The 27437-nt window shown below is 49.9% G+C and overlaps 2 protein-coding genes across 4 annotated transcripts in view; both read left to right on the forward strand.

Annotated features, from left to right (window-relative positions):
* The first annotated feature begins 6136 nt into the window (after positions 1-6136).
* SOX13 (SRY-box transcription factor 13) overlaps positions 6137-27437 on the forward strand; it is a 69779-nt gene continuing 48478 nt past the window's right edge. For 2 of the 3 annotated variants that reach the window (XM_029574287.1, XM_029574289.1), the window contains exons 1-2: positions 6137-6705; positions 17183-17255. The gene's annotated coding sequence lies outside the window, so the exon portion shown is untranslated. Of the gene's footprint in view, positions 6706-11873; positions 11930-17182; positions 17256-27437 lie in introns of all 3 variants that reach the window. The other variant, XM_029574288.1, reaches the window with a different exon arrangement.
* On the forward strand, positions 13941-23480 carry LOC115074235 (keratin-associated protein 10-9-like). The gene is made up of 3 exons (XM_029573525.1): positions 13941-14073; positions 18927-19790; positions 19869-23480. The coding sequence occupies exons 1-3, from the start codon at positions 13941-13943 to the stop codon at positions 20225-20227; spliced, it is 1356 nt and encodes a 451-aa protein (XP_029429385.1). The 3' UTR covers positions 20228-23480.

The following is a 27437-nucleotide window of genomic DNA, read 5'->3' on the forward strand; positions in this document are numbered from 1 at the left end:
GTACTGGCTCACAGGGGGGAGTGACCCTTCCCCTATGCTGGGACACTGGGTCAGTACTGGCTCACAGGGGAAGTGACTCTACCCCTATGCTGGGACACTGGGTCAGTACTGGCTCACAGGGGAAGTGACTCTACCCCTATGCTGGGACACTGGGTCAGTACTGGCTCACAGGGGGAGTGACCCTACCCCTATGCTGGGACACTGGGTCAGTACTGGCTCACAGGGGGGAGTGACCCTTCCCCTATGCTGGGACACTGGGTCAGTACTGGCTCACAGGGGAAGTGACTCTACCCCTATGCTGGGACACTGGGTCAGTACTGGCTCACAGGGGGAGTGACCCTACCCCTATGCTGGGACACTGGGTCAGTACTGGCTCACAGGGGGGAGTGACCCTTCCCCTATGCTGGGACACTGGGTCAGTACTGGCTCACTGGAACGGTGTTCTTTGGAAGTGTCCCATCCACGTGTTGATCTGATTGGTCTATGACAATGTTTTGAGGTTTGGCAGAACCTGATGGTGCGCACTTGATGATATTTTCCTCAGCTTGGTTCTCCTTATAAATAGAATCAGTGGCCTGGGTCTGTAAAGCAGCTGCGTCCCTGTCCAGATAAAGTCATTAGTGCGCTGCACAAAGCCCTGGCAGAGATGCTCATCTCTGCTTTGCTGCGGAGAATGGAGAGGGGACTGGGAAGGGTTCCTTCTCCATGGCTTGGGCTCAGATTTTATTTGCTGTTGGAAATGATTTGTGCTCTGGAGCTTGGTTAGTAATTTTAACAGTTTTACTTTTGTAAAGTGGTGTTTGGATGATTTGTAAATATTGGGGCATTGGTTTCTATAGTTCATGGTTTTATTTTGGTTGTTATGCACATTGTACCCCTGCCTCAATGCTGAAAAGAAGCCGAAAGGCTCCAACGTCTCCGTCCCCAGGTTGGCTGGGGGTGCAGCAGCAGTGCCCTCAGGGAGGAGGTTCTGGAAGGAGCTGCCAGCCAGCCTGGTCATTGCAGCCATGGGCAGCTGGAAAACCCATAGTCAGTGCTGGCTTGCAGAAGCTGTAAAGGTGAGCACGGTAGAAGGAGGGTCACTCTTGTCAGGGGCTCTGAGAAACTCAAGAGAAGTCCAGGGCCTTGCTGCAGGAGAGGCCTGGCTCCTGCCTTGGTCACCTTACGTCTTCTGTCTCTCTGGCCCTATCCAGGCCTCGCGCCAGTCACTGCTGGGTGTACAAATGCACCTCGGGCAGGGTTGCGGGGCGGATTAAATGCAGCATTTTTACAGCTCCATGTTCTTCCGGAAGGACAGCAGTAGAATTGAGGATTTTGTCCTGGCTCTTGCCTGGACTTCCATCTCCAGCTCACTGGGCCCTCGTGACTTACTGCTTCCTTTGCTCTGCGAACCTTTCCACCTCCCTCGCTGAAGGAAAGAGGTATAAATCCCACCATCCTGCAGGGGCTTTTCTGCTGGTTTCCTGCCTCTGCTTCCATTTGCAGGCAGCTGCAGCTTGTTCCCTCTGTGAGAGCGAGGGATTGGGTTCCAGGTGCCTCTGATGTATTAGATCCGGGCTGTGGCCCAGAACCAGCCTCTTAGCGCCAGTGGGCACACTCACACTCACACTCCCTTTTTCCCCTCAGAGGGGTAAGGGACGTGAATGTCTGTGTATGCGTCACCCCCAACACTGCCCTCGCCCTCTTCAGGGGTCCTGGGGGTTGCTATGGAAACAGAAACAAAGCCCTTTTCTTCCTATGCCCCTCCCCCTTCCCCTTGGCCTGGTAATTCCTTTGTTAATTGTCTGCTCTCCACATTTCCCCTTTGCAGCTGAGTTTTTTATTTTGCACACAAAAACGGGATCAAGGAAAGCAACAAGAAAGCTTAGAAAGGGTTTTAATCTTCAGGAGGCTACTTTAGGTGGCAGAAGGACATTGCTGACTACAGCCGGGGCTCAGTTTCCAGCTACGTTTAAGGAGCTTAGAAATGTTCCGACCCAATGTGCTGACTCCCAGAGAGAAAAGGACATGAAACACCATGCTAGATCCGGGAGGGAGGAGCACCCCCTAACGTCATGAGCGGACACTGGGTCAGTTCTGGCTTAGAGGGGATGGGGACCCCTAACCCCAGCCTGGGACACTGGGTAACCACTGGCGCAGAGAGGAGACCCCTAACCCCAGCCTGGGACACTGCATAAGCACTGGCACAGAGAGGGGATGGGGACCCCTAACACCAGCCTGGGACACTGCATAAGCACTGGCACAGAGAGGGCATAGGGACCCCTAACACCAGGCTGGGACACTGCATAAGCACTGGCGCAGAGAGGGCATAGGGACCCCTAACACCAGGCTGGGACACCGGGTAAGCACTGGCACAGAGAGGGGATGGGGACCCCTAACACCAGCCTGGGACACTGCATAAGCACTGGCACAGAGAGGGGATGGGGACCCCTAACACCAGCCTGGGACACTGCATAAGCACTGGCACAGAGAGGGGATAGGGGCCCCTAACACCAGGGTGGGACACTGCATAAGCACTGGCGCAGAGAGGGCATAGGGACCCCTAACACCAGGCTGGGACACCGGGTAAGCACTGGCACAGAGAGGGGATGGGGACCCCTAACACCAGCCTGGGACACTGCATAAGCACTGGCACAGAGAGGGGATGGGGACCCCTAACACCAGCCTGGGACACTGCATAAGCACTGGCACAGAGAGGGGATAGGGGCCCCTAACACCAGGCTGGGACACTGCATAAGCACTGGCACAGAGAGGGGATAGGGACCCCTAACACCAGGCTGGGACACTGCATAAGCACTGGTGCAGAGAGGGGATGGGGACCCCTCACACTAGGCTGGGACACTGCATAAGCACTGGTGCAGAGAGGGGATGGGGACCCCTAACACCAGGCTGGGACACTGCATAAGCACTGGTGCAGAGAGGGGATAGGGACCCCTAACACCAGGCTGGGACACTGCATAAGCACTGGTGCAGAGAGGGGATAGGGACCCCTAACACCAGCCTGGGACACTGGGTAAGCACTGGTGCAGAGAGGGCATAGGGACCCCTAACACCAGGCTGGGACACTGCATAAGCACTGGTGCAGAGAGGGGATAGGGACCCCTAACACCAGGCTGGGACACTGCATAAGCACTGGTGCAGAGAGGGGACAGGGACCCCTAACTCCAGGCTGGGACACTGCATAAGCAATGGCGCAGAGAGGGGATAGGGACCCCTAACACCAGGCTGGGACACCGGGTAAGCACTGGCGCAGAGAGGGGAGGGTGATCCCTAACACCAGGCTGGGACACTGCATAAGCACTGGCGCAGAGAGGAGAGAGGGACCCCTAAGGTCATGAGGGGACACCTGGAAAGCACTGATGCAAAGAGGGGATGGGGACCCCTAACACCAGGCTGGGACACCGGGTAAGCACGGGCGCAGAGAGGGGATAGGGACCCCTAACACCAGCCTGGGACACTGGGTAAGCACTGGTGCAGAGAGGGCATAGGGACCCCTAACACCAGGCTGGGACACTGCATAAGCACTGGCGCAGGGAGGGGATGGGGACCCCTAACACCAGCCTGGGACACTGCATAAGCACTGGTGCAGAGAGGGCATAGGGACCCCTAACACCAGGCTGGGACACTGCATAAGCACTGGCGCAGGGAGGGGATGGGGACCACTAACACCAGCCTGGGACACTGCATAAGCACTGGTGCAGAGAGGGGATGGGGACCCCTAATACCAGGCTGGGACACTGAATAAGCACTGGCGCAGAGTGGGGATAGGGACCCCTAACACCAGGCTGGGACACTGGGTAAGCACTGGTACAGAGAGGAGATAGGGACACCTAACACCAGGCTGGGACACTGCGTAAGCACTGGCACAGAGAGGGGATAGGGGCCCCTAACACCAGGCTGGGACACTGCATAAGCACTGGCACAGAGAGGGGATGGGGACCCCTAACACCAGGCTGGGACACCGGGTAAGCACTGGTGCAGAGAGGGGATAGGGACCCCTAACACCAGGCTGGGACACTGCATAAGCAATGGCGCAGAGAGGGGATAGGGATCCCTAACACCAGGCTGGGACAGCGGGTAAGCACTGGCGCAGAGAAGGGATGGGGGCCCCTAACACCAGCCTGGGACACTGCATAAGCACTGGCACAGAGAGGGGATGGGGACCCCTAACACCAGCCTGGGACACTGCATAAGCACTGGCGCAGAGAGGGGATAGGGACCCCTAACACCAGCCTGGGACACCGGGTAAGCACTGGCGCAGAGAGGGGAGGGTGATCCCTAACACCAGGCTGGGACACCGCATAAGCACTGGCACAGAGAGGGGATGGGGACCCCTAATACCAGCCTGGGACACTGGGTAAGCACTGGTGCAGAGAGGGGATAGGGACCCCTAACACCAGGCTGGGACACTGCATAAGCAATGGCGCAGAGAGGGGATAGGGACCCCTAACACCAGCCTGGGACACTGCATAAGCACTGGCACAGAGAGGGGATGGGGACCCCTAACACCAGCCTGGGACACTGCATAAGCACTGGCGCAGAGAGGGGATAGGGACCCCTAACACCAGCCTGGGACACTGGGTAAGCACTGGCACAGAGAGGGGATGGGGACCCCTAACACCAGCCTGGGACACTGGGTAAGCACTGGCACAGAGAGGGGATAGGGACCCCTAACACCAGGCTGGGACACTGCATAAGCACTGGCACAGAGAGGGGATGGGGACCCCTAACACCAGCCTGGGACACTGCATAAGCACTGGCACAGAGAGGGGATGGGGACCCCTAACACCAGGCTGGGACACTGCATAAGCACTGGCACAGAGAGGGGATGGGGACCCCTAACACCAGGCTGGGACACTGAGTAAGCACTGGCACAGAGAGGGGATGGGGACCCCTAACACCAGGCTGGGACACTGCATAAGCACTGGCGCAGAGAGGGGATGGGGACCCCTAACACCAGGCTGGGACACTGCATAAGCACTGGCACAGAGAGGGGATGGGGACCCCTAACACCAGGCTGGGACACTGAGTAAGCACTGGCACAGAGAGGGGATGGGGACCCCTAACACCAGGCTGGGACACTGCATAAGCACTGGCGCAGGGAGGGGATGGGGACCCCTAACACCAGGCTGGGACACTGAGTAAGCACTGGCACAGAGAGGGGATGGGGACCCCTAACACCAGGCTGGGACACTGAGTAAGCACTGGCACAGAGAGGGGATGGGGACCCCTAACACCAGGCTGGGACACTGCGTAAGCACTGGCGCAGAGAGGGGATGGGGACCCCTAACACCAGGCTGGGACACTGCATAAGCACTGGCACAGAGAGGGGATGGGGACCCCTAACACCAGGCTGGGACACTGAGTAAGCACTGGCACAGAGAGGGGATGGGGACCCCTAACACCAGGCTGGGACACTGCATAAGCACTGGCACAGAGAGGGGATGGGGACCCCTAACACCAGGCTGGGACACTGCATAAGCACTGGCACAGAGAGGGGATGGGGACCCCTAACACCAGGCTGGGACACTGAGTAAGCACTGGCGCAGAGAGGGGATGGGGACCCCTAACACCAGGCTGGGACACTGCATAAGCACTGGCACAGAGAGGGGATGGGGACCCCTAACACCAGGCTGGGACACTGCATAAGCACTGGCACAGAGAGGGGATGGGGACCCCTAACACCAGCCTGGGCCACTGGGTCAGTTCTGGTTCAGAAGGGATGATGTGCCTTAATGCCAGGCTGGGACAGTGGGCCAGTTCTCATTGGGGGAGAGAGGCCTCCAGCTCGGGTTTCTAATTGGTTTTAATGTGCAGGGAATGGCAGCTTTGGCCTCTTCTGTCTCTGCAGTGCTGGCACAGGCCATAGAGTCGGGTAGTTTTACAAACAGGCGTCTAACACCATTTCTAGCCCCTTTTCATCAGCTGCTAGACTTTTTTCAGTGGAAACGTGTAGGGGGAGTTTCTTCCTTGACCCTTTCGGGTTTGCCTGTGAACGGTTTCAGGCATTTTGCCCCATGTGGTTAGTGAGGGAAGGGCCAAGACTGAGCAGTGAGATGGTGGGAAAGGCAGCGCTCACAGGAGATCAGCTCTGGAGAGGACAAAGCAGGAAACCCCAGGGGGGGGAGGGAGAGAGGGAGGGCCCAGATCCCATAGAGAGAGAGCGAGAGAGAGCGAGACATCCGTCCAGCGCCCGGAGCCCAGGAGCTGAGAGGCGCAGACCGGATCCAGAAAGCAGCAGTCACATGCGGCAGCCGGGGACAGAGGCACCGAAGCGCCGCCTCGTGCAGCAGCAGCAGCAGCAGCGAGCGAGGCAGCCGGGAAGCAGGAGGCGGCCATCGGGAGCGCCGGGGAGAAGATAGACGCAGGCAGCAGGATCCAGGGAGGGGACCCGCACGCAGGCAGGATCCAGGGAGGGGACCCGCACACACACAGGCAGGATCCAGGGAGGGGACCCGCACACACACAGGCAGGATCCAGGGAGGGGACCCCACGCAGGCAGGATCCCGAGCTCCAGGGAGGGGACCCGCACGCAGGCAGGATCCAGGGAGGGGACCCGCACGCAGGCAGGATCCCGAGCTCCAGGCAGGATCCAAAAAAGACTCAGGAGAAAGACAGGCAGAGTCCAGAGACGCACACGGGGGTAAAAAGTGAGAGAAATCCGGGATCCAGAGGAGAAGCGGAGCCAGGAGACCCTGCCGAGCAGTAAGTGGCTTTGAACTTGTTGCTGATTTGTTGCTGGGTGACTGCCTGGGCCCCAGCTCAGCGCTTTGCACACTGACGGCCGGGAAAGGGTTAAATCTCCCTTTTCCCCACCTCGTGGGCTTTTAATTGCTCTGTGTGGAGGGTTGGGGATTAATGATTCTTGCTGTAAACTTCCCTCGGGTGGCTGAAGGCTGAGCAGCAGCCGAAACTCTGTCCATGGCCCAGGGCCTGGGACACTGGGGCCCCCGGGGCCTGTGTGCTTGGAGCGAGGGCCTGGGACACTGGGGCCCCCGGGGCCTGTGTGCTTGGAGCGAGGGCCTGGGACACTGGGGCCCCCGGGGCCTGTGTGTTTGGAGCGAGGGACTGGGACACTGGGGCCCCCGGGGCCTGTGTGTTTGGGGCGAGGGCCTGGGACACTGGGGCCCCCCGGGGCCTGTGTGTTTGGAGCGAGGGCCTGGGACACTGGGGCCCCCGGGGCCTGTGTGTTTGGAGCGAGATCCTGGGACACTGGGGCCCCCGGGGCCTGTGTGTTTGGAGCGAGGGCCAGGGACACTGGGGCCCCCGGGGCCTGTGTGCTTGGAGCGAGGGCCTGGGACACTGGGGCCCCCGGGGCCTGTGTGCTTGGAGCGAGGGCCTGGGACACTGGGGCCCCCGGGGCCTGTGAGGTTGGAGCGAGGGCCTGAGACACTGGGGCCCCCGGGGCCTGTGTGTTTGGAGCGAGGGCCTGGGACACTGGGGCCCCCGGGGCCTGTGTGTTTGGAGCGAGGGCCTGGGACACTGGGGCCCCCGGGGCCTGTGTGTTTGAAGCGAGGGCCTGGGACACTGGGGCCCCCGGGGCCTGTGTGTTTGGAGCGAGGGCCAGGGACACTGGGGCCCCCGGGGCCTGTGTGTTTGGAGCGAGGGCCAGGGACACTGGGGCCCCCGGGGCCTGTGTGTTTGGAGCGAGGGCCTGGGACACTGGGGCCCCCGGGGCCTGTGTGCTTGGAGCGAGGGCCTGGGACACTGGGGCCCCCGGGGCCTGTGTGCTTGGAGCGAGGGCCTGGGACACTGGGGCCCCCGGGGCCTGTGTGCTTGGAGCGAGGGCCTGGGACACTGGGGCCCCCGGGGCCTGTGTGTTTGGAGCGAGGGCCTGGGACACTGGGGCCCCCGGGGCCTGTGTGTTTGGAGCGAGGGCCTGGGACACTGGGGCCCCCGGGGCCTGTGTGTTTGGAGCGAGGGCCTGGGACACTGGGGCCCCCGGGGCCTGTGTGTTTGGAGCTAGGGCCTGGGACACTGGGGCCCCCGGGGCCTGTGTGCGTGGAGCAGGGACCCTGCAGTGCGCTCCTTGTGCTGAAGGGAATATAAAGGCCTGCAGAGAGTTTCTCTTCCTTCCCTGAGTGACATGAAGTTGAGGGACAGAGTGCAGAGGAGATGGGAGGGTCACAGGTATTCAGTGTGATGGGGTCATTCTGCTGAGAGGGGGGGGGTGGGCATACTGGGGGTGTGAGTGGGATGGGGTGGGTTCAGATACCTTTATTTTACATGTGATGTGCAGAGTAATTAAAATAAAAGGGTCTGGTGGGCCTAGAGGCAGGACAAGGGTCAGGACGTCTGGTGGGAGGCTGTAGCCCCTCCTCTGCCTTTGCCCATTGTGGCACACAATGTGTCTATTGTGCTAAGGCTGGGCACTTTGTTTCCAGGAATGTGAGTGTTTGAGGAGTGCTGATAACGTGACCCAGCGCCCTGCCAGGGAGCTCTCCCCCAGGAGCACTGCTAAATGTTTGCTGTTTGGTCAGCTGGGAGTAGTCTGCAACCCATCAGAGGCTGCAGAGAGTTTCTCCAGCCCTGACACTTTCTCCCCTCCTCGCCTGCTCAGATAAACTTTATCTATTTATTTGTAGATTTTTATATACCCTCGGTTTACAGGTAACATAAAAACATAAGAAGATTACAGTCAGTAAGTTACAAACAGGTAACTTACTGAAATAAAATGCTTAATACAAAACATAATAACATGAGAAAATGTAAAGTTTAGGATTAAACATGGCTGATAATAAATAAACATATTAATGTGACACTGAAAGTTACAAATGTTAAATTGAGGAATCCCCCATCCCAGTAGCACAGGGGGCTGAGGAGTGTGATTCAGAGGATTTATCTCTGCTTCATTTCTGTTCTTTTCATTGTCCAAAATGTAAAGGAACGAATGATCTTTGTTTTTTTCCTGAAAAAAATCAGATCTATGAGCTTTCTGAGATCATCTGTCGCAGAATATTGCTAGCAAAGTAAGGATGGGTCTGGACTTCTCCAAGGTCACACTAAAAGTCAGGATTAGCCCCCAGGCCTGCTGTATCCTCATAGATCTGAGCGCCTCACTAAATAGGAAATTGTTCCTAAATATTAAATGAAAGTGACAGGTTTACCAAAGGAGTGCACACAGCATTGATAACACTGCAAAGGAGTACACACTGCACTGATAACACTGCAAAGGGTCTGGTTTACCAAAGGAGTGCACACTGCACTGATAACACTGCACAGGGTCTGATTTACCAAAGGAAAGTGCACACTGCACTGATAACCCTGCAAAGCAGCCAATTTACCAAAGGAGCGCACACTGCACTGATAACACTGCAAAGGAGTACACACTGCACTGATAACACTGCAAAGGGTCTGGTTTACCAAAGGAGTGCACACTGCACTGATAACACTGCAAAGGGTCTGGTTTACCAAAGGAGTGCACACTGCACTGATAACACTGCAAAGCAGCCAATTTACCAAAGGAGCGCACACTGCACTGATAACACTGCAAAGGAACATACGCTGCACTGATAACACTGCACAGGGTCTGATTTACCAAAGGAAAGTGCACACTGCACTGATAACACTGCAAAGGAGTGCACACTGCACTGATAACACTGCACAGGATCTGATTTACCAAAGGAAAGTGCACACTGCACTGATAACACTGCAAAGCAGCCAATTTACCAAAGGAGCGCACACTGCACTGATAACACTGCAAAGGAACACACACTGCACTGATAAACACTGCAAAATTGGCCCCTTTGCATTGTTTAAGTACTTCTCAGCCTGGAGTAAAACTTGCTTACAATATATCTTGAATTTCTTAATATCTGATGTGGTGTTTTGCCCCCACCCCCATCTAAAGTCATTTGCCAGCTCTTACTTGGGGTGACCAACATGAAACAGACGTTCCTATTGGGAAGTGCAGGGTACCCAGCACTTCCAGACTGACCACTGTGGGAGAGAGGTGGACCAGTGGTCTGACCCAGCAGGACACTTTTAATGTTGATAGAGAGTGGGGTGAGAAACTCCAGCAGTAGCCCAGGCCAGCTGATGAGCAGGCTGCAGCTCTTCATGGTCTGCTTCACTCTGTGATCCTTGGGCAGTCCTTGTATGCACGTGGCCTGGCTCTCAGTAAGGAGGGAGCATCCAGAAGTTCCCCTGCTTTTTACCTCCTTTGCGTGAATGGGAGACGCCTGCCTGATAAGCGAGTGGCTGGTGCTAGAACCCAGGATGGGCTGTTTCCACGGCACAAGGCATAGCTGGAGTGAGGAGGAGCGACAGCACTGGGATGGGGGGGTCTCAGTACTGGGATAGGAACCTGAAGATCCCCCCCGTCTCACCTTCAGCAAGTATCCTAACCTCTTAGTGCTCACATTTGGATTATAAGCCCTTTGGGCAGGATGATAGTCGCTCTCCTTAAGAAAGGGATCTCTTTTATAGAAGTGCTTGGTGCTGCTCCTGTCCAGTTTGAGCCCTAAGAGTTCCTAAAATCTTGTGACTTGAGAAGAGCCCTGGAGGGAGCGCTGGATGCGTGGGGACAGCTGTTGGTTACAGGGTGTCCTAGGCAGCACTTCTCTGGGAGCCGAATCCAATTCTAGAAAACTTCTGCACCTAGGCTGTAGTTATATCTGGAAAGCAGACGTTTTTTTGTGCGGGCTCCCAGAATAGCAGCAGAAAGAGAGTTTCAATCGTCCCCTCTGAATGTCAGCAGCAACATTAGAGCCACTGCTCCGATCTCATGGCCAATTCTTCTTCCAGATTCTCTGTGTACATGGCTGCGTACAAAGAGCTGAGCTTCAGCTCTCAACTCTTTATATCCCAAATCTCAGTGCATTACAAGTAAGATAAAAATATTCCATGACAGCAATAATACAACACGAAACAGCAATTGATTACAAAACAAATGGTGAACAAACAATAAAACAGAGACATGAGAAGAGAAACAATTATTCATTAAGCAGAGGAAAAGCTAGAGAGAAGAAAATATGTCTTTAGCTGCTTTCTGAAGCCTAACAGCTCACTCTCTGCTCTGCTCTCACCTGGGAGACTTCCCAGCTATAGTGAAACTGTTTACAGGGAGCGGGCTTCAGCTGAGGGTATTTTGAGGAGGTTTTGAGTAGGAAGAGACAATCCAGAGGCTGCCAGGCCATGTAAAGCTTTGAGAAGCAGAGTAAGGATCTTATTTATTTATTTATTTAATTTTATATACCGGCAACCGTTTGCACATCGTGCTGGTTTACAGATAACTTACAACAATGGATATATAGGCAAAGCCTTTACAAGGAACAGTGTTTAACATAGCTCAGAAAACAGAGCAAAAACTAGCAAACTTGTGGAAAGAGGGGGTAGGGGTGGTCGAGACAGGGGAGGGGGCGGGGGGGGAGGGTGGGTGGGTGAAAAACAGGTACAAAAAGGAGTAATATGTACAGGTACAAGAGGAGTAAAATGTACAGGGGTCGAGTGATTAAACCTTAAACCTTATCCTCCTCCAAGAGACAGGAAGATCATCTGAAACAGGAGAGAGAGGGTCACCCAGCCAAGAACGGGAAGTGATGAGACTCGGGAACAGCCAAGAACAAAACAGTGCGAGAAACCAAAGAGGACAGAATGAGCGAGAGCACTAATAGCAGAGAAGTTTAGATAAAGACATGCAGATAGCAAAGTGTTATCGGACATTTTTAATAAGAAAATGCTGAGAGAGTGGAATTTTGTTGAAAAGATTGAACGATAGCGTTTAGGGGGGTTTCCAGAGGCAGAAGACTCCTCCTGGCCTTTGCTGCATTGCAGATGGAAGATATTTGTGAATGAGGCGAGGCATTTGGACTTTCTCTGTTGCCTTATTTCGGGGGGTAATGTTTTTCTTTTCATTTCTGTCCTCTTCATAGACTGAAAAAATGCCAAAGAAATGCAATTTCCTGAGTGCCAAGATGAAAAGAGAGAAGTGAGTCCGCATGGCCAGTTCTTGGGACTGGGGCAGCCGCCAGAGATGGAGCTGGTACACGGTAGCACATCTTAGTGCTGTGAGCCGCACGGCTGCCATTTTATGTTTGTTTATTTCTATAAAATCTCTAATAGACTGCGTCCCATCCCCGGCCCAAGAAAGACATGACAGAAGTGGTGTAGAGAGACCTTGCTTAACTGAACCTGTGTACTAAGGACAGTACAAGATTGGTGGTCTCAATCCTTTCCATTTGGGAAATAAATCCCCCTCTATTAGAGCATCTCTGGGCTGCTGCCCGCGCAGACGGAGGGGGGTATTTCCCTGAATTGTGCGAGCTCCAGGGTGGTTCAAGGCAGGGTAGATGAGGACTTTGCTTTAGACCTACTGGTGTCTGGCTCCTTGCAACAGCTTTCTGCTACTCCCAGGCCTTTTCCAGCCAATTTTGTTTTGCTCTTCCATGAAGCATATTTGGCTCAGCAGTCAGGGCTGAGACCTCAACCCCCTCCTCCTGTGCATCCAAGCTTGGGCCCTAGGCCGGGGCAGGCCCAGAAGCAGAGGTCTTCTGGGGTTCAACGCTTGCTGGGTCCTACTCTGGATGGCGAGGATTCAGATGAGTCGGTCACTTCGGAGGGCGCTCCTGGAGATTTGGGGGTTTTGTTAGCGCACGACTAGGGGGATCTGGATGCAGCTGGCTCAGTTCCAGGGGATGATCTGAAAGAAGCCCCAGGTTCTGAGGGGGATGACCCCAAGGTGGTCCGAGTGTTCCGGAGGGAGGAGTTGGGGCCTTTGATTCCTGAGGCTCTAGAGGAACTTGGGCTGAAAGTTCCTCAGGAAGGCTCAGACATGGATGGAGCAGACCCGCTTCTGGATGGGCTTAGGGGTCCCATGAAGGCTTTCCCCTACCATAGGTTGGTGAAGAAACTGGTGGATCGGGAGTGGGGAGCTCCTGACGCCGGCTTGAGAGTGGGGAGAGTGATGGCAAAGCTTTACCCTTTGCCTGAACAGACGTTGGAGTTGTTTGCCCTCCGAAAGGAGATGCTGCGGGGTCGGCACTCGTGCAGAAGATGACCATCCCTGTCGCAGGTTCCACAGCATTGAAGGATGTGCATAATCGAAAACTGGAGATTCACCTTAAGACAATTTTTGAGGTGTCGGCCATTTGCTCCAGTTTCATGCAAAGAGCTTATTTGCGTTGGGTGTAGCAGATTCAGGATGGTCAGCCGAGGTCGAGTGTTGAGGCAGACAAGGCTGAAAGCTTAGAAGCAGCAGTGGCCTACATTGCGGTGAGGATTTCGTCTCGCGTTATGGGTTCCGCAGTATCAGCCAGGAGATTGTTATGGCTGCATAACTGGTCAGTGGATGTGTTGTCTAAGTCCCGGTTGGGGTCTCTGCCTTTGTTTGGTGAGGACCTGGAGCAATTAATGAAGGATCTGGGTGAGAATAAGGTGCATACGTTGCCAGAGGAGAAGCCTAAGGGCAGAGGGTTCTTTCAGTGTTGGAAATGTTTCTGGGACATTCAGAGGTCTCGTCCTGCGAGAGGAGCCCCAGCTTTGCAGAAGCATCTCACTCCTCGAGGGCAGTCCTTTCAAGGTCGAAGGCCATTTAGGAGAGGTGGGCTACAGGAACTAAATCCTTACAATGAGGCAAGGCTGATCCACTTCGTTGATCCCTGTATAGAGGGCCTTCTAGCACAATTTTCGGGGATTGGGCCAAGATCACTCAGGATCAGTGGGTCCTCAGCGTAATAAGAGATGGTTATGTCTTAGAATTTGCTTGGCCTGTTCACGATTTGTTTCTAATTTCTTCCCGCGAGTTGTTGGAGAAACGTCGGGTGGTTCGGGAGACATTGGACAGGTTGCGGAGGTTAGGGGCAATGATTCCCGTTCCTCAGGGCAAAGGGGGCAAAGCTCAGTATTCCTTCTTTCTTTGTAGTTCCAAAGAAAGAAGGCACTTTCTGTCCGATTCTGGGCAGAAGCAGGTAAATGTGGCGTTGACGGAACCGAGGGTCCGGATGGAGACCCTGCAGTTGGTAATTGTGGCGGTGTGCAAGGGAGAGTTTCTGGCTTCTTCGGACCTGATGGAGGCGTACCTACATATCGCCATGCGCCCGGATCACCTGCGTTTTCTGAGGTTTATGGAGCTGGGTCAGCATTTCCACTTTCAGGCTCTACCTTTTGGGCTGGCCACGGCGCCGTGCACATTCACCAAAGTAATGGTGGTGGTTGTGGCGGCATTACAGCACGAGGGAGTGCTGGAACACCCTTTTCTGGACGACTGGCTAAGCTGAGCAAAGTCGGAGGATGATTGTTGCAGGGCGGTGCAGAAGGTGATAAATACTCTGGAATCTCTAGGCTGGGTGACCACCTGATTCCTTCTCAGACTCTCGACTATTTGGGTGCTCGGTTCGACACGCTGAAAGGCAAGGTGTTTCTGATGGAGGAGAGAGTATGCAAGTTACAGGGTCATGTCTGGCGCTTGTTGACTTTGCAAGTGCCCAGAGCCTGGGATTTTTTGCAGGTACTGGGCTCAATGGCTTCGACGCTGGAGTTGGTACCGTGGGCCTTTGCGCATATGAGACCGCTGCAGAGTGGAATCCTTTATCAGAGGAGTTTCATCTGCCCGTGCCTCTCAAGAGTTATGCCTGGGACAGTCTGTCTTGGTGGCTGCTAATGTCCAGTCTAGTTAGGTCCCGGATTGGGTAATTGCTACCGATGCCAGTCTCTCTGGATGGGGAGCAGTATGTCGACGACAGTTAGCCTAGGGCACTTGCTCAGCGGAAGAAGCCTCTTGGTCTGTCAATCATTAGAGACAAAGGCAGTGAGGTTAGCATTACTTTCTTTTCTGCCCTTAATTCGAGGCCGGTCAGTGAGGATTTGTCAGGCAGTGCGATGACCGTAGCATACATAAATCAGCAGGGAGGAACCAAGAGTCGATTGGTGGCCCAGGAGTTAATTCTTTGGGCATAACAACACTTGGTCCAGATAGTGGCATCACACATAGCAGGGGTCGAAAACGTCTAAGCAGACTTTCTAAGTCGCAGTTTGCTAGATCCAGGGGAGTGGCAGTTGTCCGAGACAGCAATGCAGCTCATCCGAGAGAGGTGAGGCTGTCCCCATGTGGATCTAATGGCGACTCATCTCAATGTGAAGGCAGCTTGATTTTGATGCTCTGGTTCTACCCTGGCCTCGGGAGGTTCTGTTTACGTATTTCCTCCTTGTCCTCTGGTAGGCAAGGTCTTGCATTGCATAGAGAGACACCCGGGTGAAGTGGTGTTGGTAGCCCCAGAGTGGCCATGTCAGCCATGGTTTGCGGATCTGGTCAACATGGCAGTGGACAGGCCATTACACTTCAGTTATCTTCCGTGCTTTCTTCGTCAGGGCCCCATATTTTCAGACCAGACTGATTGCTTTTGTCTAGCAGTTTGGCTTTTGAGAGGCAGCATTTGAGACGAAGAGGGTCGCAGAGGTGGTCATTGCTACTCTTCTGTCGGCTAGATGGACTTCTGCTTTGTTGTCGTATGTTCGCACATGAAAAGTTTTTGAGGCTTGGTGTATATCTAATGGAGTGCAGGCCTTATGGTCTTTGGTATTCTTCAAGAAGGTTTGGTCAAGGGTCTGGCTTTCAATTCTCTGAGGGTTCAAGTAGTGGACCTTGCTTGTCTGCGAGGTAAACTGGAAGGTTGCTCCGGGTTTTCTCATCCTGATGTGGGTAGGTTTCTTCGGGGGGTTAAGAATTTGCGCACTCTGGCAAGGAGAGTTTGTCCATCCTGTAATCTTAATCTCGTTCTCTGAGGTTTGTGTGAGGCACCTTTTGAACCTCTTCTTAGAGTGATGCTTAAGGATTTGATCCTAAAGGTTGTTTTTCCAGTGGCCATTTGTTCAGTGAGGAGAATCTGAGTTGCAGACTTTGTCTTGCCATGAGCCATTCCTACAGATTTCGGACTCAGGAGTGTTTTTGCGGATGGTACCCTCCTTTCTTCCGAAGGTGGTATTGACGTTTCATGTAAATCAAGCTGTGGAACTTCCCACATTTCTGGATTTGGATTCTTCTGCACCTCATGCGCAGGAGCTTAAGCTTTTGGATGTCCACAGAGCTTTGTTGAGATATCTCAAGATAACAAATGATTTTAGGAAGTCCGATCATCTTTTTGTTTTATGGAGTGGTTCAAAGAAAGATGCCCAGGCTTCCAAGGCTACCTTTGCAAGGTGACTCAAAAGGCTGTTGGGTTCTCATACATTCTCAAGGGGCTTTGGGTACCTGAAGGTTTGAGGGCTCACTCTGCATGGTCTCAGACAGCCTAATGGGGGAAGCTCAGTTGGTTTCACCACAGAAAATGTGCAGAGCAGAGAGTGCAAGGCACTACCATCTGGATGTAGGGGATCCGGAGGCTTGATTGTTTGGCGAGAGTGTCTTGCGAGCGGGACTCTCCAGGTCCCACCCTGTTTAGGGAAGCTTTGGTCCAGTCCAGAACCTGCCTGATCTATGGAGGTGGAGAGACGTTTGCTCAGCTGCAATATGTTGATTATAGATTACATTTTTTTTCATGGTATTGAATGCAGACTTGTTGGAAAAGGTTTTTCTAATTTTATTAAATTGTTTTGGATGTTCTTATAAGGTTTGCAAGTGTTTTGTGCTTGGGTACAGGTAAATACTGATGACTGCAGGTGGCACCAGGGGTTTATGAAGCAGTGTCAGTGAGACTCTCTCTGTCTCCATCTGCTGGCAGGGAGGCAAAACCCAGGAGTCTGGACTGATCTGGGTACATACAGGGAACTGCTGGAGACAGAGAAATATTGAGGGAGTGCAGGTGCACACTGGGTTATGTACAGTGTCAGTGAGACTCTCTCTGTCTCCATCTACTGGCAGGGATGCATAAACGCACTGGTCTGGACTGATCCGTGGTACTACAGGAATGAAAATTAGCAGGTAAGAACCAATTTTCCTTCAGGTCTTACTGATACAAATTTTACAGTCATCGTTTTGTGCACGGCTGGACTTACTCTGCCAAGAGGCATCCTTTCTGCACTGAGACATGGCAACTGAGTACCACAGTCTTCTGAGCCCATGGTGCTAGACACAGGCTCATTGCTCAGGACATTTCTACAGACTTTTTTTTTTTTCCCTACTGAGTATCAGGATATTTATTGACAGTTAGCAATCCTGGTCAGTACTGACAGGTAGTAGAAGTGAGGTCTAGGGGGACATTTTAAAAGCTTTACTGCTCAAACACTGTAACTTGCTTTCTTTTCCCAGTGTTGTGTTGAAGACAGTTCTGTGAAGACGGTTCTGGAAAGATAACAGAGGTGGAAGAGAGCAGATAGGAAAGGTAAGAGTCACCCAGCAAGATTCCTGTTTATTGCATCCTAAGATGGTGGAATAAAAAGGAAGAAGAGAAAACGACTGTTCTGGATAAGGAGAAATCCTGCAGGCGGGGACAGGTCACAGGGCAGATGCTCTTTTTGCTGTCATTTACTGTGTTACTTTGTAAGGAAAGCAAGCGAACACCTGAAGGGCTGGCTGTGTCCATCCATCTGTCAGTCTGTGATCTTGGGAATGGCTTTTGATGACATTTGAGATGGGAGAAGTAGACCTGAGGAGGAGTGAAATGATATTGTGAGCAGGAGATTTGGATCAGGATGCTGACAGGGGGCAGGGTGGTCGGGTGCCCTCGGATGACGCTACTACCAGTGGTGGAAGTGAGCACTGCAGTGACGGCCCTTCATCGCTGTGGGGGGTCTTAGTGGCATCATGGGATGCCCCCCCCCCCCCGTGCCTGGTGTCCTGAGTGGGTGCCCACTTTGTCTGCCCCTGCCAGCAGTCGAGGGTTCCCAGTAACGTGGGCGTGCATCTTTCCAGTCTTGTCAGATCTCCGTCTGCCTGCCTTTGATATTTCCTTGGATGCCATTGTTGGGTTTGGCTCAAGTCCTGCAGTGTTGTGGCAGAATCTCAAAGCCATGAGAAAGTGGAGGGGGGTCCACGTTGACATTTACTTTCACCATGCAGAGTTTGATTTATTTTGTTCCAAAATACACAACACAAATGCCTCCCCCCACCCGTCCACTCCCCAATAAGCATAACAATAGCATCAGAGAAGATTCTTCCTTTCCTAAGAGAAAATCCCCTTTTCCTACCTGGGTCATTATTCCCAGGCTTTTGAGACTTTTGTCTTAAAACAACATCTTTTTGGAAGACCTTTCCAGGCTCTTCTCTTTGGAGGGTTTGCAAAGTAAAAGTCCCTGCAGAAAATGGGAAAACCCAGCTCTCATCACTGCCTTTGCCATTCATCCTGAAGTCACTGCCTGGCTTGGTGCTGTCTCTCGAGGACTGACTGGGTCTCTTGCCAGGCCTTCAGCTGTTGTCTTCTCTGAATAGGACAGGACAGGGTAGAGGTGACTCTTCACTGGTACCATCTCAATTCACAAACTAGGATGGGACAAAAATGTCTCTCCCTGTGCAGGTGCCTGTGCTTATGTCCCTGTGTGTGCTCATGTCTCTCCCTGTGCAGGTGCCTGTGCTTATGTCCCTGTGTGTGCTCATGTCTCTCCCTGTGCAGGTGCCTGTGCTTATGTCCCTGTGTGTGCTCATGTCTCTCCCTCTCCCTATGCCTGTGCCTGTGCTTATGTCCCTGTGTGTGCTCATGTCTCTCCCTGTGCATGTGCCTGTGCTTATGTCCCTGTGTGTGCTCATGTCTCTCCCTGTGCAGGTGCCTGTGCTTATGTCCCTGTGTGTGCTCATGTCTCTCCCTGTGCAGGTGCCTGTGCTTATGTCCCTGTGTGTGCTCATGTCTCTCCCTGTGCAGGTGCCTGTGCTTATGTCCCTGTGTGTGCTCATGTCTCTCCCTGTGCATGTGCCTGTGCTTATGTCCCTGTGTGTGCTCATGTCTCTCCCTGTGCAGGTGCCTGTGCTTATGTCCCTGTGTGTGCTCATGTCTCTCCCTGTGCAGGTGCCTGTGCTTATGTCCCTGTGTGTGCTCATGTCTCTCCCTCTCCCTGTGCAGGTGCCTGTGCTTATGTCCCTGTGTGTGCTCATGTCTCTCCCTCTCCCTGTGCAGGTGCCTGTGCTTATGTCCCTGTGTGTGCTCATGTCTCTCCCTGTGCATGTGCCTGTGCTTATGTCCCTGTGTGTGCTCATGTCTCTCCCTGTGCAGGTGCCTGTGCTTATGTCCCTGTGTGTGCTCATGTCTCTCCCTGTGCAGGTGCCTGTGCTTATGTCCCTGTGTGTGCTCATGTCTCTCCCTATGCAGGTGCCTGTGCTTATGTCCCTGTGTGTGCTCATGTCTCTCCCTATGCAGGTGCCTGTGCTTATGTCCTTATAGGTGCATGTGCCTGTGCTTATGTCCCTGTGTGTGCTCATGTCTCTCCCTGTGCAGGTGCCTGTGCTTATGTCCCTGTGTGTGCTCATGTCTCTCCCTGTGCAGGTGCCTGTGCTTATGTCCCTGTGTGTGCTCATGTCTCTCCCTATGCAGGTGCCTGTGCTTATGTCCTTATAGGTGCATGTGCCTGTGCTTATGTCCTTGTGTGTGCTCATGTCTCTCCCTGTGCAGGTGCCTGTGCTTATGTCCCTGTGTGTGCTCATGTCTCTCCCTGTGCAGGTGCCTGTGCTTATGTCCCTGTGTGTGCTCATGTCTCTCCCTGTGCAGGTGCCTGTGCTTATGTCCCTGTGTGTGCTCATGTCTCTCCCTATGCAGGTGCCTGTGCTTATGTCCTTATAGGTGCATGTGCCTGTGCTTATGTCCTTGTGTGTGCTCATGTCTCTCCCTGTGCAGGTGCCTGTGCTTATGTCCCTGTGTGTGCTCATGTCTCTCCCTGTGCAGGTGCCTGTGCTTATGTCCCTGTGTGTGCTCATGTCTCTCCCTGTGCAGGTGCCTGTGCTTATGTCCTTATAGGTGCATGTGCCTGTGCTTATGTCCCTGTGTGTGCTCATGTCTCTCCCTGTGCAGGTGCCTGTGCTTATGTCCCTGTGTGTGCTCATGTCTCTCCCTATGCAGGTGCCTGTGCTTATGTCCCTGTGTGTGCTCATGTCTCTCCCTGTGCAGGTGCCTGTGCTTATGTCCCTGTGTGTTCTCATGTCTCTCCCTATGCAGGTGCCTGTGCTTATGTCCCTGTGTGTGCTCATGTCTCTCCTTGTGCAGGTGCCTGGGCTCATGTCCATGTGTATGCTTGTGTCTTTATCTGTGCAGATGCCTGTGCTCGAGTCACTGTGTATGCTTGTGCCTATGTATATGCTGGTGGTAGTGCTTGTGTTCCTGCTTGTACACATGCTTTCTTGCCTGCGTTTTGGGGTTGTATTGGGATCTAGCATAGGAGTGTAAAATCTTCCATTTAGAGGATAGTGGTGCTGGAGGGCGGACAAAGCTCAGTTTCTGATAGATGCTGTGTTGGTGTGGCTAGAGCAGACAGGGGTCAGCTAATGTCTGGGTGCTATGATGTGGCACTTCCTGATTCCTTTTATATGAGCTATTGGTAGCATAGTGTCCATTGATTGGGGTCATTTCTCTTAGTATATGCCTTCTGGGGTGTTTTTCTCTCTCTTAATTTTACTGGTTGGGTCTGTTTTATTTTGTTTGCTTGTATGGGGATGTAGTGTTTTTGCCTGTGGTGAATTTTGTACATCATTATGAGTGCTCTTTTTGACTGGGGAGGTGGCATATGCATTAAATAAAATAAATATATAGGGACACTGTCAGGGCAGGTGGAATGGTAGCATTTCTCCATGAGGTAGTTATTTCCACACATTTATTTATAAATAAGATGTATACAGGTCCTGATATGGTTTCCATTATGGATTGGCATTCGTTAGGTCATTCGTTTTTATTCGTTTCAGCGATATGCAAATGCCTTGCGGTCTTACAATACATGAGTAAAATGGATAGTACACACATAACCCATTATGGAAAATACACACATTTACTATCTATTTTATATGTTTAGTTTAAGTCCGCAAGGTATGCGCATACAGCTGAAACAAATGACCTAACGAATGCAAATCCCTAGTTTCCATATCTTAAATGGTGAGTTTTATAGTCTGTCCTTTATTAATGTGGGTAAACAAAGTAGAATAGATACCAATTGTCCTTCAAGGTATTTTATTTAGATGGAGACGAATTGTATTAAAATAGCCCGACACTGGCCGAGTTTCGCCACATTATATGTGGCTGCCTCAGGGGCTACAACAAATAAACAAAACAGATTTATTTAAAAACACATAGAAACATATAAATATCAACTCACAGACCATATTGAATAAAATTATATCTAACAAAAAACACATATAAAATGGTAACAATCAAATATGAAGGAGACAGACCGGAAAACCAATATGTGATAATGTTGAACAGCACAACCTTAAGTGTTAGAGGAATATTGGGTATATGTAGAAACATAGTAGAGAAGCAATACCTGTCTATGTGTAAAACTGGAGTAGCAAATGAAATCGAGCTTTCTAAGTGACACCTGTGAAAACGTAATCAAACTTCAGGAAAGTTGTTGACGATGGGATTTCACTGTGTGACAACAAATAATCTGGTCTTACTCATCAGTGTGAGTTTATTTAGGCAATAATAATTTGTTACACTAAACTGTACTCACATCGCCCGTCGTGGTATAAATTTATCCGATTATCTTGAGTCTTGCATATTGCCCTCAAAGTGTGAGTAGTTTATACTTTGCAATCTTAGAAAATAGATCACTCTCCACTTTATCTATCATATGTATGTCACCAACCTAGTTGTGGGGTTAGATAGTGAAAGACTGTCTCAGTAATTGCCAAAGCTGAGACACCTACTTTATTTGGAAAGGATTGTGATAATAAAAATTGTGCAAATTTTAAGGTAAAGAGTCCTGGTTCTCAAATCTGAAATTACTGCCGTTCAATACAACAGAGCAACAGTGAAAGGAAAGGAAACTGGTAGCTAATCTCGAAAGGAAGGCTCTGACAAACGTGTAAATGATTCTTAACCTTCACCTTTTTGTAAGCGCTCAAACTGGACCCGGGCTCAGTGCATTGTGTCATAATGGGGAGGGTCCCCAGATAGCCAAACTAGCGTGAGAAGAGATGTCATTCATAGGCACGGGGCGTAGTGGGAACTTCAAAACAGGAGAAACAAAGAAGACCTGGAGGATTATAACTGTGCAGAGAGGGATTTGACTTAGTGCCTGTTTGTAATTAAAAATGAAATGAAACAGCAGCTCGCCAGTAGCTACAAAACATTCTCTACACCTTGTGTCCGATATGCAAGGGTAAACAAGCTTCATAGCAATATAAACGCCCTTATAATTACAACCTTTACTTGCTGGTGCTTAATAGTGAACATCTTTTTGCTAAATTATATAACTTTTTAAGGTGTAAAACTATTTGAAATTGCCAGGTTGAATAGACAGAGTGCTGTTTTGATGTTAACCATGCCATTTAATGCAGCTAGCACCACAGAGCAGGAAAAAAAAATTGGGTTTGAGCGTGTCTGGATCTAAAGCCAAGCGCCGAGAGGCAAGGGAAAAACCCAAAACAGACTTGCCTGTAGCTAATGGAAAAGGAAAACCAATCATGAATATTACCTTTAATATTGCTCAAACAGGAAGCGGTCTCCACGTGTAGCGTCACATATAATGGGCCAGACCAGAACGCCAGATTAAATACTGAAAAGTTGGCATGAACAGAACTTTTAGTCATGGGCGAGGGGCGTGACCAGAGGTATTGAACAAATCAAAGGTAGAATAATTTTGCAAAATGAAGAGAGGCTGAAAAATAGCTGTTCTGTATAAAACCGGACTTTATTAATGGGGGCCAGTTTCAGTCGCTTTTCTTGTTGTTTTTAAGCATTTATTTCGATTCAGTTCATGGCTTTTCATTGGTAGCTCAAGGCAGGTTGCATTCGGGTACTGTCCCTAGAGAGTTTACAATCTAAGGAGCCTATTTCTAAAGGTTTTCTGCTATTCTATGTCTATGAGAGAAATGCCTAGTAATTCAGGTCCTAAGTTTGTAGCTGAGGCCACAGAGGATGAAGCAACTTGCTCAAGATCAGAAAGAGTGGCGAGATGTGAATCCTGTCTGCCCTGCTTCTTAGCCCACTGCTCTGACCCCTAGGCTGCTACTCCACTCCCATTATTGTGTGAATTGATTTGATTACATTTTGTATTTATAAAAGCAGCCTATACATAGAAACTAAATGAAATAATATGTTCTGATGTTATGTGGACCTTTAATGTGAATGTTGCTTTTGTAAACCGTTGTGATCTTATTTTGGAACAATGGTATATAAAATGCTTAAATAAATACATGTACATTTGTACCATTTTTGGCTGTTTCATATCTAGCTGAATAAGAGCATAAGACATGCCATTCTGGGTCAGACCAAAGGTCCATCAAGCCCATTATCCTGTTTCCACAATGTCCAATCCAGGTCACAAGTACAGGCTGGGACAATCCCAAGGAGTAGAGAGATTCCAAGCTACTTATCCCAGACATAGGAACCTTGATAATGCTTTATGAACTATTCCTCCAGGAACCTGTCCAAACCTTTGTTAAATGCAACTACACTAATAGCTTTCATCACATAAGAACATAAGAAAATGCCATACTGGGTCAGACCAAGGGTCCATCAAGCCCAGCATCCTGTTTCCAACAGTGGCCAATCCAGGCCATAAGAACCTGGCAAATACCCAAAAACTAAGTCTATTCCATGTAACCATTGCTAATGGCAGTGGCTATTCTCTAAGTGAACTTAATAGCAGGTAATGGACTTCTCCTCCAAGAACTTATCCAATCCTTTTTTAAACACAGCTAAACTGCACGAACCACATTCTCTGGCAACAAATTCCAGAGTTTAATTGTGCATTGAGTGAAAAAGAACTTTCTCCGATTAGTTTTAAATGTGCCCCATGCTAACTTCATGGAGTGCCCCCTAGTCCTTCTATTATCCGAAAGAGCAAATAACCGATTCGCATCTACTCGTTTTAGACCTCTCATGATCTTAAAGACCTCTATCATATCCTTCCTCAGTCGTCTCTCCTCCAAGCTGAAAAGTCCTAACCTCTTCAGCCTTTCCTCATTAGGGGAGCAGTTCCATCATTTTGGTTGCCCTTCTCTGTACCTTCTCCATCGCAATTATATCTTTTTTGAGATGCGGCGACCAGAATTGTACACAATATTCAAGGTGTGGTCTCACCATGGAGCGATATAGAGGCATTATGACGTTTTCCATTTTATTCACCATTCCCTTCCTAATAATTCCCAACATTCTGTTTGCTTTTTTGACTGCTGCAGCACACTGAGCCGACGATTTTAAAGTATTATCCACTATGATGCCTAGATCTTTTTCCTGGGTGGTAGCTCCTAATATGGAACCTAACATCGTGTAACTACAGCAAGGGTTATTTTTCCCTATATGCAACACCTTGCACTTGTCCACATTAAATTTCATCTGCCATTTGGATGCCCAATCTTCCAGTCTTGCAAGGTCCTCCTGTAATGTATCACGATTTGCTTGTGATTTAACTACTCTTGAATAATTTTGTATCATTTGAAAATTTGATTATCTCACTCGTTGTATTTCTTTCCATATTCTCTCAGCGAATTCCAGAGCTTAATTATGTATAGAGTAAAAAAAATATTTTCTCTTATTAGTTTTAAATGTATCACCGAGTAACTTCATTGTGTGTCCCCTGCTCTTGTTTACTCTTTCAAAAGTACAAACTGATTAACATTTACTCGTTCTATTCCACTCATATAGAAACATAGATATGGCAGAAAAGGACCAAATGGTCTATCCAGTCTGCCCAGCAAGCTTATGGTAGTGTCTGCTGTGCCATACAATTCAGCTTCCCAGACCATCAAGCCAGGGGCCTTGTTGGTTGCTGTTTGAGTCCAATTCCCCGTCACCTCTTGCCATTGAAGCAGAGACCAATGATGGAGTTGCATCAACAGTAGGAAGGCTTTATTGGTTAAGGGCAGTAACCGCCCCACCAGCAAGTTACCCCCATGCGCTCTTTTCTTTGTTTCCACTCATGATCTTAAAGACCTCTGTCATATCTCCCCTCAGCTGTCCCTTCTCCAAGATGAAGAGTCCTAACCTCTTCAGCCTTTCCTCATAGGGGAGCTGTTCCATCCCCTTTATCATCTTGGTCGCCCTTCTCTGTACCTTTTCTAATTCTGCTACATCTTTCTTGAGCTGAGGTGACCAGAACTGCACACAATACTCAAGATGAGGCTGCACCATGGAGCGATACAGAGGCATTAGGATATTCTCTGTTTTATTCTCCATTCCTTTCCTAATAATCCCCAGCATTATGTTTGCTTTCTTGGCTGCTGCTGCTGCACATTGAGCAGAAGATTTCAAAGTATTTTCAACGATGACCCCTAGATCCTTTCCCTGAGTGCTGACTCCTAATGTGAACCTTGCACTTTGTTACTATAATTTGGGTTTCTCTTCCCTACGTGCATCACTTTGCAGTTGTCCACATTAAATTTCATTTGCCATTTGCATGCCCAGTTTTGCAAGGTCCTCTTGCAGTTTTTCACAATCCTCTTCTGATTTAACAACTTTGAATAATTTGATATCATTGGCAAATTTATTCACTTCACTTGTTCCCGTTTTCAGGTTGTTTATATTAAAAAGCAGTGGTCTCAAAATAGATCCCTGGGGCTCCACTATTCACTTTTTTTCCATTGGGGACATTTACCATTTAGCCTACTCTCTATTTTCTATCTTTTAACCAGTTCCCAATCCACAATAGGACACTGCCCCCTATCCCATGATTTTCTAATTTCTTATGAAGTCTCTCATGAGGGACTTTGTCAAATGATTTCTGGAAATCCAGATACCCTATATCAACTGGCTCAGCTTTATCCACATTTATTTACACTCTCAAAAAAAAATGTAGCAAATTTATGAAGCAAGACTTCCCTTGGCTAAATCCATGTTGGCTTTGTCCCATTAAACTATGCCTATCTATCTGTTCAGCAATTTTGTTCTTATGATAGTTTCTACCATTTTGCCTGGCACAGACATCAGACTCTCTGGTCTGTAGTTTCCTGGATCACCCTTTGATCCCTTTTTAAAAATTGGTGTTACATTGGCAACCCTCCAGTCTTCAGGTACCATAGATGATCTTAATGATAGTTTACAAATTTCCACTAACAGGTCTGCAATTTCATTTTTTCAGTTCCTTTAGCACTCTGGGATGTATACCATCTGGTCCAGGTGATTTGCTACTCAGTTTGCCCTATTACATCCTCCAGGTACACTGAGATTTGATAGAAAGCCATACCAATTGCTAAACCATTTTTTAAATACAAAAATACTTTATTTTATTAAATCATTAATATATAACAAAAGTCTAATCAAAATAACATAGACAAATCAATTAATTAAAAATATACAAGTCCAAAGTCCACAATAAATATTATCAAACCAAAGAGTAAAATAACATAAAAAAACAAATACATACTAAAAAAAAAGGACACCAAACACACACACATGTATACACATACACATACACAGGACAACATAAAAGACACTACCAAAACAAAAATAAATATTGAGAAAAAAGGAAAATAAAAATGAGAATCCAATAATGTTCCAGAAAGAATCCTAACAAAAGAGATGATATATTTAAAGAGTCCAGTTCTTTGGAATGAAATCTGTAAAACGTTGAAGATAAGCAAGCAGATTATACGTGCTAGTAGAAACAGTGTCCCTCTTCAAAAGAAGCGAGCATGTTTCGCCAGGTTAGGCTGCATCAGAGGTAGCCGTATAGTTATCCCAGACTGAAACATGTCAGCATCCGCCCACCTGAAGATGAAGTCCAGTATAAAGAGGCTGGATTTACAATGCCATGCATGCATTATGTAGAAATGATTTCATATAAAAGGAAGTATTTTTGTATTTAAAGAATGGTTTACTTTTTGGCAAGGCTGTGAGATTTCAATAGGTGGGCATTTTGAGACCATTCACTTATTTCATTCTTTCATGCCTGATCCATATTTTGCACTTACTCAATATGTTTATGCCCTTTTGCTCCCGAGCACCATTGTGCGCAGAGGGGGTGGTTTTCTGCATTGGCTCTGAGCCCACTTCAGTGGTTCCTAGCCAGGTCTCCAAGCCTCTGGAAGCCTTCCAGCCCAGACTCACCCCTCCCCCGCAATAGGGCTGGTGAGAGCAGCGTCCCCTTACAACCTCTCCGTACTGGCCAGGGAGATGTGTTTGGGAGGCGCTGTCGGCAGTCAGGTGTTGCAGAGCGGAGGATTGCATGGAATGTCTTTGTGTGTCTGACAGGAAGACGTCCATTGTCAGCCCTCACAGCCAGCAAGAGATTCCGGAAGCTTGGTTTATACTAAAATTGTTCATACATGGGACGATTTCCTCATTACCATCCCCTTGCTCCAGTCTTCAAAGAGTTTTGTATTTTGCCAGGGTGCATCCTGGTATTTTCATCCTCTGCGCTCTCTGCATTTTGCCGGGGTCTCCACTGGTATTTCCAATCCCTGTGTGCTCTGTATTGTCCTTGAGTCT

The sequence above is a fragment of the Rhinatrema bivittatum genome, chromosome 12 (assembly GCF_901001135.1).
Source record: "Rhinatrema bivittatum chromosome 12, aRhiBiv1.1, whole genome shotgun sequence".
NCBI lineage: Eukaryota > Metazoa > Chordata > Amphibia > Gymnophiona > Rhinatrematidae > Rhinatrema > Rhinatrema bivittatum.

Coding starts and splice junctions, on each gene's coding strand:
- LOC115074235 (XM_029573525.1), top strand. CDS start 13,941: ATGGAGACCCTGCAGTTGGTAATTGTGGCGGTGTGCAAGGGAGAGTTT. Junction 14,074..18,926: donor TCTGAGGTTTATGGAGCTGG/GTCAGCATTTCC, acceptor CTCCCTGTGCAG/GTGCCTGTGCTTATGTCCCT. Junction 19,791..19,868: donor TCATGTCTCTCCCTGTGCAG/GTGCCTGTGCTT, acceptor CTCCCTGTGCAG/GTGCCTGTGCTTATGTCCCT.